The sequence below is a fragment of the Martes martes genome (assembly GCF_963455335.1).
Source record: "Martes martes genome assembly, chromosome: 7".
Taxonomy (NCBI): Eukaryota; Metazoa; Chordata; class Mammalia; order Carnivora; family Mustelidae; genus Martes; species Martes martes.
The window spans coordinates 113,585,911-113,599,664 of NC_137894.1; the positions used below are offsets into that span (position 1 = coordinate 113,585,911).

The window sequence follows — 13,754 nt, forward strand, 5'->3', positions numbered from 1 at the left end:
CTGCCTTATAGTATTTTTATTTGTATGTACCTTTCTTTTCCTCATTTATTTTCATTTTAAGCCTTGTTTTGTTTTTCATGTGTTAAAAAGTTTTGTTTTGTGTCTAACCGTGATAACTGACTCATTCAGTAATAGATATCTTTAGGGCTTTGAGTTACCAAGAAATCAGACATTTGTGTCTGAAGAACAAATTTGTTCAGTTAGTCTGCTCTTTTCTGACAATTGGTTCTTTTTGTTTTGTTTTGTTTTTAATTGGTTCTTTTTGAAATAAATGTGACAAAGTTGCATTTTTCAGGGCTTTTGCATTGGATGTTGAAGTTTTATTCTCTTCAGGTAGTGCAACAGATGTTAATGTTGTGCCTGTTGGGAATTTTACTTCTAAATTCAAACATTTTATACTTTGCATTCTAATTTACCCATGTTTGGAAAGTAATCAGTAATTTTGCCTTTCCTCAGATTATTTTTTTTAAGATTTTATTTATTTGATAGAGGGAGACACAGTGAGAGATGGAACACAAGCAGGGGGAGTGGGAGAGGGAGAAGCAGGCTTCCTGCTGAGCAAGGAGCCCCATGTGGGGCTCGATCCCAGGACCCTGGGATCACGACCTGAGCTGAAGGCAGACGCTTAATGACTGAGCCACCCAGGCACCCCAGATTATTGTTTTATAAGGTTATTGTTTCATAAGTATCTTTGCTAGATAAAAGTATTTGGATTAGATAAAATCTGATTGAATATTTTCCTGAAAAACTTTCTTTTCCCTAGGATATTCTATGGATAAGTGTTATTGAAACTTACCTGTTTAATAATACTAGTAATAGGGGTGCCTGGGTGGCTCAGTGGGTTAAAGCCTCTGCCTTCGGCTCAGGTCATGATTCCAGGGTCCTGGGATCGAGCCCCGCATCGGGCTCTGCTCAGCAAGGAGCCTGCCTCCCCCTCTCTCTCTGCCTGCCTCTCTGCCTACTTGTGATCTCTGTCTGTCAAATAAATAAATAAAATTAAAAAAAAATAATACTAGTAATAGTTAATGCTTATTGAGCACCTTCTGTGTAGTGCCAGGCACTGATGTGCATTGTCTTATTTAATCTTCAGGAGGAGACTGAGGTAGATACTGTTAAACCTCACTTTACAGATGTGCACATTCCCGCTCAGAGAGTGTGGTAGACACTGGTAGAGATGGGACTTGAAACTAAGTTGGTTTGATTACCAGTCCAAAGCACTTGACTGTTAGGTGATATTTCTTTTTCTGATGACCAGTGTAAGGACGATGAAAATACCATGGATCTAAATTGGCACCTTAGCTCCCCAAATTAGGAATGTCTTAACACCACTAACATTATCTCCATTAGCTCCCCAAATTAGAAATATCTTTCACATCACTGACATTTTACCTTCCACAGTAAACCTCCTATCTTGTGTTTTGTCAGTGTAGCAGAATTGAAACTACAGAGGTAAACCATCTTCAGATAGCATTGAAACGTTTAAGAAAGAGTGGATTTTGTCTTAGATGCCCTTTAAATCGACACCTGCCAAGTTAGAATCTGAAGCAGTTCCCATTTTGAACTATCCAAAATTAATTTCATACTTGATGTCTTCATAGTCAAGTCAGTTCTAAATTGTGATGTTCAAGAATTCACATCCTTTTTGAGGGAAGAAGACCTGAAATGGATTCTGATATGCTTCTGTATGTGACAGGCTTAACCTTTCCTTTAATTGCAGAAGAAGTGCAACTTTGTTGAATGCTAACAAGGTTTAAGATCCTCTATAGCTCAGTTTGGAATTCCGGGTAACAAATAGTAATACTAATTGTAAATGCAGGTATTTCTTAAAACCTATGACAGAATTCTAGAATGTTGAATGTCTACTTTTATTGAAATACAATAAAATAGAAATAGTATCAGTTGCTCTGGAAATTCTTCTGCCCCAGTTATATGGATTTTTAAGTGATGATGTCTTATGGTTAACTACTGGATAAATACATCATACTATCTATTGCAAGCCCTATATTTCTCTGGGGGTCAGTTTTCTAGTAACCAAAAAATTATACCCTGGCTTCTGCACCTTGTATGTTTCTTTCATGAATTCTTCATGCATTTGACAAGGGCAAATTGGGGAAACAAGATGGGTGCTAAAAGCAAGAAATGAAACAATGAAATGGGTTTTGTAGTGAAGCAGTTTAGCATTGCATTTAAGAGTATAGATTCTTGGGGGCACCTGGGTGGCTCAGTGGGTTAAAGCCTCTGCTTTCAGCTCAGGTCATGATCCCAGGGTCCTGGGTTCGAGCCCCGCATCGGGCTCTCTGCTCAGTGGGGAGCCTGCTTCCACCTCTCTCTCTGCCTGCCTCTCTGCCTACTTGTGATCTCTGCCTGTCAAAAAAAAAAAAAAAATCTAAAGAGTGTAGATTCTGGGACAAACCTAGAGGGTATTATGCTAAGTGAAATAAGTCTGTCAGAGGAAGACAAATACCGTATGATTTCACTCATATGGAATTTAAGAAACAACATAGGGGAAAAGAAGGAAAAAACAAAACAAGATGAAAATAGGTAGTCAAACCGTAAGAGGCACTGAACTCTAGGAGATAAACTGAGGGTTGCTGGAGGGGAGGTGGGTGGGGGAAGGGTTAATTGGATGATGAACATTAAGGAGGGCACATGATGTAATGAGTGGGATATGCAACTGATGAATCACTAAATTCTACCCCTGAAACTAGTAATACACTATATGTTAACAAAATTAAATTTAAGAAATTGAATCGAAGAAGAGTATAGATTCTGGAGCTAAATTACATAGATTCAGATTGTGGCTCTGCCATTTGCTGCCTGTTGTTAGCTTGGGTAAATTACTTGAACTTTTGTAAAGTGAAGATAATAGAAGTATCTATCTCATAGGATTGTTGTGAAGATTAAATGAATTGATATATGTGAGATGATTATAATAGAACATTCTTGGCATAGTATGTACTTAATAAATATTAGTTATTATAATAGAGATGAAGGAGAATTTTGGTAGCACCTCTTTTATGTAGAACTTGTCCATCCAGAAACTTCGTTAATCTACAGCACCAGAAAAGTGTGTGAGTAGCTAAATAGGTAGCCTGAAGAGTAAGCATTTTACTTGGTCTTTTCTGTTCTTGGGTGTCACTTGGCTTCTGTGTCTCGTTTTTTTGTACTTCTAGTAGGTTAGTGTGTCAGTTATCAATTTATTGCCTTTCAGCTCCAAATTTACTCTTCATTGACTACTCTGCAGAAACGGATCTGGGCCCTTTAAGTATTTTTCCTTTGCCAGCTGGCACAGTTAGAGGATACTGGAGAGAAATTGTAAGAGGAAGGGTTTTTCCTTCTTGGTCCAAGTTTTGCTCCTGGGCAACGGCTCGGCGACAATTCTTTGAGTACAGGCAGCCAGCCTCCCCAGTGCCCAGCTTCCTCAGTGCAGCCTTCTGCACACACACATTTGGCTTCTCTGGCCTCCAGGTAGGCTTCTCCAGGGCCCAGCTCCTGCACTGCAGGCAAGTTTTCAAGCCAGAGGCTCCTGCTAAACACATACTTCTCCAGCACCCAGCAGTCGGTAGTTCTTATTGGCACCACCCTGCCTTGGGTAGTTTTATAAGATAGGAGAGTCTCTCCTTGTAAGACACTTTCCCAGCAGCCAAGAGTACAGATTTCTAGCAAGTTCCACCAGTGTGGCATCACAGAAACTTCTCTGCCTCTAATATTGTGCTTTATAATCAATATAGATTTGATCTTCCCGTTTCTGGCACAGAGGTCCTAAAACCCTGGAATTTCCAAAGTGATGAGAGCCATAAAGATGTCTTTTGCCTTGTGAATGAGATGATTTTTAGAATGCCCCTAGGTAACCTAAGGTTGGAGGCTGGTTGCCAGGAGAACCAACTATGTGATTGGAAGGTTGGAACCTTCATTCCCAACCTGGAAGGGAGAGGGCCAGGAGGTTAAATCAATTGCCAATGGCCAATGATTTATTCAGCCCTGCCTATGTAATGAAGCCTTCATAAAAACCCAGAAAGACAGGGATCAGAGAACTTCTAGGTTGATGAACACATGGAGATGCTGGGAGAGTTTTATGCCTGGAGGGGCCATGGAAGCTCTGTGCCCTTTCCCCATACCTGGCCCTGTGCAACTCTTCTATCCGGCTGTATGTGAATTATACCTTTTCATAATAAACCAATTAATTAATCTGATAAGTAGAATGTTTCTTTGAGTTCTCTGAGCCACTGTAGCAGATTAATCAAACCCAAGGTAAGGAGGTCAGAAACATAGGTGACAGTCTGGACTTGCACTTGTGTCTGGACGTAGGTGGGGTGTAGGGGCACCTGAGCACCTGGCTCCAAGGGGGAGGGGTCCCAGACATACCAGGTTTGGCCACTAGCTGCTGACAAAATCCGAAGGCAGAGAGATGAGTAATTGTGAAACGATAAAGGAGTTTATGTCAGTGAGGTCAACACCATGATGGCAGCTGGACTAAAGTCTCAAAGAGGTTTTTCCAAAGTACTGAAAATATTTCCAGGTTTATATGAGGAAAATGTGGCGCAAAGCTCAGTGGGTGCGTGCAGGTGGGCAGTAGCCAGGTCAGTCATTGCTTTGGGGTCAGTTATACAGGATCTTGCTGCCTCAGGGCAGCCATTACTGTTTCAGGGGGTAGTTTTGTTTCCTTTGGGGGATGCTTTGCCTCTAGGGTCTTTTGCCAGAGGTAAGAGATAAGCTGGAAAGAAGAACTTGGTAAGTTAGAAAGGTCGAGGTCAAAATGGAGGCAGTCGAAGTTCTCTTTTATAAAGGTGGGGGGCAGTCTTACAGGATCGAACCCTTAACCTGTGGGATCTAATGTCTCCAAGTAGATAGTGTTAGAATTAAGTTGGATTGTGGTACACCCAGCTGGTGTCCCAGCATTGCTTGGTGTGGGGACCTCCCCACCCCCAGAATTGGTCCCAAAACCTTTTACAGCTCTTCATTGAGTCCCAGGCATGCCCTTTCGGCAGGGTTTAGATCTCCGCACACATAGGACCTCTTCTTTGACCACTCTTACCTCAGTTCTATGGTAGGCGCTCCTCCTTTTATCTGCTATTCTTAAGAGTTTGGTCCTATTAGTTAATTTCTCATTATTCTGTCCCCTGTTTTAAACTTCCTCTGTTCAAATTATGATTTCTCTTTCTTGATTGGACCCTGACTAATACAACTAGGTAATGGGTCATAAAAGTCAATAACTGCTAAGGCTGAGCAGTGAATCAGGCCTGGAGTAAGAGAAAACACTTCAAGTGCCATGATACATGGTAGCTGACCTTGAGTGTCAGTGCCTGGGAGTCATGAGGGAGTGGCAAGAACTGTGGTCATCTGAACAACCTGTGTCATTGGACTACCTAAGTCTTGGTGTGGCCAAATCATCCCACTTTTCAGAAGCTGGAAATCAGGGTTTTTACATGAAATGTTCTGAATTTTACATTTTGGCTCTAAATCAAGTATTTTTAGATCACTGTGTGGGCCAGACAATCCATGTTTATGAATTGCCAGTCTATAACTTCTGGGCTAGACCAGTTTCTAAGCCCTTTGAAAACTAGAAGCAGCGGGGCGCCTGGGTGGCTTAGTGCCTTCAGCTCAGGTCATGATCTCAGGGTCCTGGGATCGAGCCCCACATCGGGCTGTCTGCTCAGCCAGGAGCCTGCTTCCCCTCTCTCTCTGCCTGCCTCTCTGCCTACTTGTGATCTATCTATCTCTCTCTCTGTCAAATAAATAAATAAATAAATAATCTTTATTTAAAAAAAAAAAAAAAGAAAGACTAGCTTACAGGCATAAAAAAAGAAAAGTAGAAACAGCAAACCAGAAGGGTTGGGGAAAGCAAGTAGGGAAAATACATCACAACATGACAAAAGGGGGAGACTAGAAAACATTTCAAATTATTACAGAACATCGAAGTGCAGTTGTTAGAACCACTTAATAAAGGGGAAAACATCTCCAAGTATACATTATTAAGGGCATTGTGCTCTCTAATCCAACCACAGTATAATAATTAATAATAGCTGCAGTGTTAATTTATGTGTCAAGATCTTTGTTGATTTTAACAGTAACCTTGAGAGCGAAGAATTCTTATCCTGTTTATGGATGAGGAAACTAAGTTCGGACTGAGTTTACTAAATTCAAAGCCACTATTTATACAGCCTCTAAATAAATGAACAAATAAAAAAGCTTGGCTGTATAATAGAGGCTCTTTGTGAAAATTTAGAAAATATGTTCATCTGTAAAAGGAAAATAAAATCATCTACTCTCTCACTGTCCAGTGAGAATTGCTAGTAACATTTTTTATATCTTTCCATTCTTTTTTTTCTATTTGCATTTTTAATGTGGTTAATTATGTGGTTTATGTATAATTTTACGTTCTCCCTTCTTTTACCTGGTAATATAACATAAGCATTTTCTTTTATTACTAAAAATGTATTCTAGGCACTTTTTAATGTTTTCATTACACTCAGTTATTTTATGCATAGAAGTTCTTATAATATATTTAACTTGTTCTCACATTTTTGCTATGATAATAGTTTTGAATGAATGTTTTTGTGTCTAATGCTATGAACATATTTCAGATTATGTCCTTAGGAGTAGAATGACAAGATCAAAGGAAATAAATGTTCTTAAGAAGGTTCTCAATCTGTTCTATGAAGTTTTTTTTTAAATGCATTTTTTCCAACAAATGCAAATGACATAGTCTCACAAACGTTGAATACTAAGTTTTGTTTGTTTGTTTTTAAAGATTTTATTTATTTATCTGACAGAGAGAGATCACAAATGGGCAGAGAGAAAAAGGGAAGCAGGCTCCCTGCTGAGCAGAGAGCCCGATGCGGGGCTCAATCCCAGGACCCTGAGGTCGATCATGACCCGAGCCGAAGGCAGAGGCTTAACCCACTGAACCACCCAGGTGCCCTGCCAATGTAGAATATTCTAAAGCACCTGGTAAGTGCCTAGTGAATTTGTGGGTTGGTCCAGAATTGTGAATACCTCTGGCTTTTCCAGCAGTCCTTTACATAAAATTGTGAGGAATGATTTTATTTTGCCTTTTTTTTTTTTTCAAAGATTTATTTATTTGAGAGAGAGAGCATGAGAAGGGGGAGGGTCAGAGGGAGAAGCAGACTCCCTGCTGAGCAGGGACCCTGATGCGGGATTCGATCCCAGGACTCCAGATCATGACTTGTGCTAAAGGTAGTTGCTTAACCAACTGAGCCATACAGACGCCCCTCATGAGGAGTTCTTTTCTTTTCTTTTATTTTTTTAAGGATTTTATTTATTTATTTGTTTGTTTTTGAACTTCATCAGGTTGCTGTCTGTAGCAACTTTTTTTTTTAAGATTTTTTAAAAGATTATTTATTTATTTATTGTCAGAGAGAGCACAAGCAGGCAGAGTCGCAGGCAGAGGCAGAGAGAGAAAGCAGGCTCCCTGCTGGACAAGGAGCCTGATGCGGAACTCGATCCCAGGACCCAGGATCATGACCTGAGCTGAAGGCAGCGGCTTAACCGACTGAGCCACCCAGGCGTCCCATGTAGCAACTTTTTGTTACTGAGTAGTATTCCATTGTATGAGTGTACCACAGATTGTGTATACATTCTCCTCTTGATACACAGCTGATCAAATTGTGCCTATTATTGATAAATCTCTGTGAACTTTCTTGTATAAGTGTTTTTGTGAACATACATTTTTATTTCTCTTGGAAAATACCAAAAGTGGAATTGCTGGTTTAACTGGATAGGAGACTAATAGTTTTCCAAAGTGATTGTATCATTTTATGGTCCTGGCAGCAATGCACAGAGATTTCCAGTCGTTCTGTATCTTTGCTATCATTTAGTGTCATCAGTCATTAATCTGAGCCATTCTAGTGGGGGTAAGGAGGTATTTTGTAGTTTAGATTTGCATTTTCCTGGTGAGTAACGATGCTGAGCATCTTTTCGTGGGCATATCGGACATTCATATATCTCTGGTGACGTATCTATTCAATATTTTATTCATTTTTTGTTGTGTGGGTTTTTTGTTTGTTTGTGTTTGCCTCTTACTGAGTTGAGAAAGTTGTGGAAGTTCTTCATATTTCACAAGCCCTTATCAGTTTCTTAGGTTGGGTTCCACAGAAAATAGACTCTGAGAAGGAGATTTGCACGTAGGAAGTTTATTGGGGAGTGCTCTTGGGAATAACACGTGGGAAAGAGTATGTAGGGTTAAGCAGATGGAGAAGTTGAACTGTAATTCGGTTACAATAGAGGCCTCGGCTCACCTGGCTCTTGAGAGATACCCAGAATTGAGGCAAGGGGACCTGGCTTTGTACCTCCTTCCATACAACGCAGGGAACTAGTCTTGGGATGTGGACTACCCTGTCAGAGGGAATATAGCCTTAGGTTAGTCGGTACCCTTGGGCCCAAGGTCAGGTCCTCAGAGGAACTGAGCTGTGAGCCAACAGTAGGCAACACTCCCAGCAGCTCGGGGAGCAGGTGTCTCCAGCCTGGAGGAGATGGATGTGGGCAGTGTCACCACAGCATCCACAACAGATAGATGTGTTGTGGATATTTTCTTCCGCTATGTAGCTGGTCTGTTCATTTTCTTAGTGGATCAGCAAATGTTTTAAATTCTTTTTGTGTGTGTCCTTGCTAAGAAATTTTACGAACATTAAGATTGCAAAAATACTCTTCCTTCTAGAAGTTTTGTGTTCTAGATTTTATATTAAAGTATAATCCATCAGGAATTAATTTATGCTTGTGATGTGAGCTGCCACCCAAGCGATTCTAGAGGGCGCTCAGCTCTTTCTCTTTTAAATACATTCCTTTCATCACTTCTCATCTTCCCTTAATTTGGAAGGCAGGGGCATCTTTCATTTCCATTTCCCGGAGTAGAGCGTAGTCATAGTCAAAATGCTGACAAGACAGCTTTCTTCCCCAGCAATTTATTCATTAGTTTGAATTGTGGAGTTCTGAAACCAAGTCCCTACAGTGAAATGGTACGCTTAGTCCAGTTCAGTTTACCATTATTTTTGTCCTTCCTCAGGAGTTAAACTTTACATTTAAAACAAAGGTGACTTTTATGACTTCGTTAGAGAAAGTGATGAGAAGACTAAGTCATATACCATGTCCCCTTTTACACAGAACAGAGCTGCTTTTCCATCTTGTGTTCTCCATGCTCTGACAGTTGGTCTCAAATGAATGCCATGATTAACAGTGCTTTGATGAGTTTAGTAACTTGTAAAAGACAAAAGCTCTTAGAATAGCTCAGTATTAAATATTAAAATAGAAACACCAGTTGTTTAGTGTCATGCTTCAATCACTTTCAATCACTTTGTCCTGTTGCCTCCTATATAAGACATGTAAAAAAAATACTTATTTAACAGAAGTAAAGCTAAAGTACTCAATTATTAACCGTGAAGTCAATTCTGCCTCCCAAGCCAGTGCCCCCAACTGCTGGATGCATTCAGAATGCTCTGTTTACAAGTAGCTAATATTGGCCATCCTGAATGTAGGAAGGACTGACCTGGCCTTTGTGCTAGGGAGCAGGGAATTCCCCTCTTGCTGTATGGCAAGTATGAGTTGGTGCTGACATTGCAACTGTAGTTTCCCCATTTTCACTAGACACACAATGAGATACAGATTCCTTTCTTCATCCCAAATGAGGGGGTGGTAATGCTTCACCTAGCCTGTCAGCTAAGAACCCATTTTCCCATAGAGACAGCATATATGTATGTATGTATATATTATATACTTATCCCCTAGCCTCAGAGTCACAAGTTCAGTAGTATGTCAGAGATAAGACAGCCATTGTTATTTTTGCTAACCTCTTAAAACTAAAACAGAAAAGTGAAGTACATGATACTCCATTAGTTAAGGAAACTTTTTCTTAAGGTACAAAATTTCCCCCTTTTAGTTTTTAGGATCATTTTTCATACTGTTAAGACTCCAGGAAGCCATATAGGTACACCACTACTTCAAGAAACTTTGAAATGTAATCTTTTTAATCTCGTATGTCAGGAGGCAGTCTCTCAAAGAAATTTGGGTAGTAAGAAAAAAATTGAGATTAGCTCAGATCAAAACTATAAACCATTAATGGCATTGATTGTGATGATAGTTTCACAGATATATACTTATCTCTGTACACATCAAGTTGCATACATTAAATATCTACAGCTTTTGGTATTTCAGTCATACCAAAAAGCAGTTTTTAAAAAACATCCATAAAACATTCTAGTACTGTATTAATTAGGCATATTTTTATTGTATGAGTAATACATATTCATTGTCGTTCACTTAAAATTATTTTTGTAAGTTGTGTTTTACATATTGTTTATATTTTATAAACTCAAAACATTTGTTAATGTTTGATTTACACTTGTTTTGCCTATGTGTATACTTTTTATTACAAATACGAGATTATCAATGCACATTGTTTGCCACCAGCTTTTTCCTCATAGCAGTGCATCATGACTTTGTATATCTGTGAAGAGACCTGAATCATAATGTTTAATGGCTGGGTGTTGTTGTACTGTGATGAAGTATTATGGTTTAGTCAATCAATCTCCTTTTTTGAAGATGTAGGATATTTTTAGGTTTGCACTCTTAGTGCAGTGATCATCTTTGCATAGTTCTTTCTTAGGATAAATTTCTAGAAGTGAAATTGCTGGATGAAAGAATTCACATTTTTGAGGCTTTAAATTGAAATTGCCAAATAGCGGTCATCATACGTTGTAGTAATTGACATTTCTCCCAGCCTCAGACAAATGTGCTCGTTTCTCCCATCATGGACGATAGACAAGTTTTCCCACTTCATTGCCAATCTGGTAAATTTATAAGTGGCATCTCCCTGTTTTAATTGGCATTAATTCTTCATGAAGCTGACCCTGTTTCATGTTCACTAGCCATTGTAGATTTTGGTCTACAAATGAGCAGCTCACGGTCTTGATTACAGATCCTTCAGAAACTTTTTCTCATTCGATCATCAGTCTTTTCAACAGTTTCTGGTATTTTCTTTCCAGGAGCGGCTAAAGCTGGTGACTGTTTTGGGAGCTGGCCTTCTCTGTGGAACCGCACTGGCGGTCATCGTGCCCGAAGGAGTACATGCACTTTATGAAGATATTCTTGCAGGTGAGAGACAAAGAAGAGGGTCTTCTTTGAGATATGTTGTTGACATGGAGGACTGAAAGGAGAAGCCTCATGGGTTTTTTCCTGAACATAGTTCATATTTGCCATAGAATTCTGTCTTGGGAAGAATTCTTTTTTTTTTTTTTTTAAGATTTTATTTATTTATTTGACAGACAGAGATCCCAAGTAGGCAGAGAAGCAGGCAGAGAGAGAGGAAGGGAAGCAGGCTCCCTGCCGAGCAGAGAGCCCAACGCGGGGCTCCATCCTAGGACTCTGGGATCATGACCTGAGCCGAAGGCAGAGGCTTTAACCCACTGAGCCACCCAGGCGCCCCTGTCTTGGGAAGAGTTCTTAAAACATACTTTTTGACGTCTTTGACATTGAACACATCCTTAGCAGTTTGTGAATTGAATCCCCTATTCATGAATGCCACTTAAGATTCATTTGCTGTGGGACGCCTGGGTGGCTCAGTTGGTTAGGCAGCTGCCTTCAGCTCAGGTCATGATCCCAGTGTCCTGGGATCGAGTCCCACATCGGGCTCCTTGCTAGGCAGGGAGCCTGCTTCTCCCTCTGCCTCTGCCTACCACTCTGTCTGCCTGTGCTCACTCTCTCTCTCTCTCTAACAAATAAATAAATAAAAAAAAAAAAAAAAAAAAGATTCATTTGCTGTAATGCATGAATTCCAGTCTTTCTAAGTATGACAGTCTTTTTAAAAGCCCACTTAAATTCTAAATGATTAAATTCTAAATTCTAAATGATAATTGTATTTTTAATGTTCTTTAATTGAAAAAAGGAACAGATGATACACATTTGGATTTACGGAGTCTTTTCAGTAAACTTAGAGGTAATTGGTGAGGATTTCTGCAGTAAAGGAGAACTAAAAAAGTGAAAGAAGTCTTTCCTGACCCTAAGAACACACAACAAGCAGAGAACGCACAGTATAGGTATGTGAGAGTAAATACTGGGCAGGCAGCTTGCGTCGCTCGCCTGCTAGACAGTTTGGTCCTCACACCTGGAAACATACTTGATTTAGATTTGTGACTCAGCAAAATCAAATTACTGCTTGTCACAAGACTTTAGGCACCTGTGAAAGATTGAAATCACAACTGTTACATTGGTGAGTGGAATCTTCAAGTGCCAGGACTCTACTGGACTTTAAGAGTAGTATAGAAAAGTAGGCACTTTCCAAACTTCATACTAGATACAATATAATAAGCAGCTTTTCAGATCTCAGTCAAGGAAAAAAACTGTCCTTTATCTAGAGTGATTATGCTCTCCTCCCTGGGGTGTGCATATAGGCATAATGAATGGTGTTGGATAGGCAGAGGGTGGTGGCCAATGTTATGTATGAGGATTGTGGGGTCTTATGGCAAAATAGGAGAGGGGAATTTTTTAAAAGATTTTATTTATTTATTTGACAGACAGAGATCACAAGTAGGCAGAAAGAGAGGAGAAAGCAGGCTCCCTCCTGAGCAGAGGAGCCTGATACGGGGCTCAATCCCAGGACCCTGGGATCATGACCTGAGCTGAAAGCAGAGGCTTTAACCCACTGAGCCACCCAGGCGCCCTGGTTTCTTCTCTTTTTTGATCACCCATCCTGTTGGGGGGGAAAGATAAGCATGTACTGTTGCACTGATTTACTGTATACATTATAAAACACAAACCTAAAATAGAAAATTTTGAAGTATGAGATTTAAAGTAAATGTGTATAGAAGACCAGTACGGTTGACCCTCGAACAGCACAGGTTTGAACTCTGCGGGTCCACTTTTATGTGCCTTTTTTTAAATACAGTACTGTAAATGTGTTTCCCCTTCTTTAATCTTTTCTCTGGCTTACTTTATTGTAAGAATACAGTATATAATACGTAGAACATACAAAATATTTGTTTAAAGACTTTATGTTATCAGTAAGGCTTCTGATTAATGGTAGGCTATTTGTAATTAAGTTTTGGAGGATCCAAAAGTTATATACGGGTTTTCAACTGCGCAGGGGGTCAGCACCCTAACCCCCATGTTTTTCAAGCATCATGCGTATTTTCTTTCCTATCCCAGTGGATTGTCTTGAATTTTTCTGACATGTGATTTTTTTCAGAATATCATATAAAAGAAATTGTGCATCCTTTTGGTCTGGCTTCTTTTGCTTAGCCTAATGCATTTGAGAGCTATCATGTTATTCTGTGTATCTATTGCTGGTGTGTGGTGCCTTTTTATTTCTGAGTAGTATTCCATTGTTTGGATGAACCGTAGTTTGTTTTTTCCTTCACCTTTTCTTTTTCCTTCCTTCCTTTAAAGCCATATTGGTTATTTTCAGTTTGGGTGGAAATATGAATAAAAACACTATAAATATAAACATTTATATACAGGTTTTTGTGTGAACCTGAGGTTTTTTTTTTTTTCCCAGTGTAATTACCTGCAAGTGGGCTGGTTGGATCATATGGCAAGTGTATGTTTAACTTAAGAAATAACCAAACTCAAAAAAAAAAAAAAGAAATAACCAAACTCTTTTTCAAAGTAGCTGTACCTTTTTGCATTCCCAGCAATAATGGGTGAGAGTTCAGTTGCTTCCCTTCCTTGTCAGCTCTTGACGCTGTTTTTTTTTTTTTTTTTTAAGATTTTATTTATTTATTTGACACAGAGAGAGATCACAAGTA

At 39.5% G+C, this 13,754-nt stretch overlaps 1 protein-coding gene across 3 annotated transcripts in view; it reads left to right on the top strand.

Annotated features, from left to right (window-relative positions):
* The window catches only part of SLC39A9 (solute carrier family 39 member 9), a 53,446-nt gene that overhangs the window by 4,889 nt on the left and 34,803 nt on the right, over window positions 1-13,754 (top strand). For all 3 annotated transcript variants that reach the window (XM_080807915.1, XM_080807914.1, XM_080807916.1), the window contains exon 2: window positions 10,998-11,106. In XM_080807915.1, the coding sequence (XP_080664041.1) occupies window positions 10,998-11,106 (109 nt within the window). The remainder of the gene's footprint in view (window positions 1-10,997; window positions 11,107-13,754) is intronic.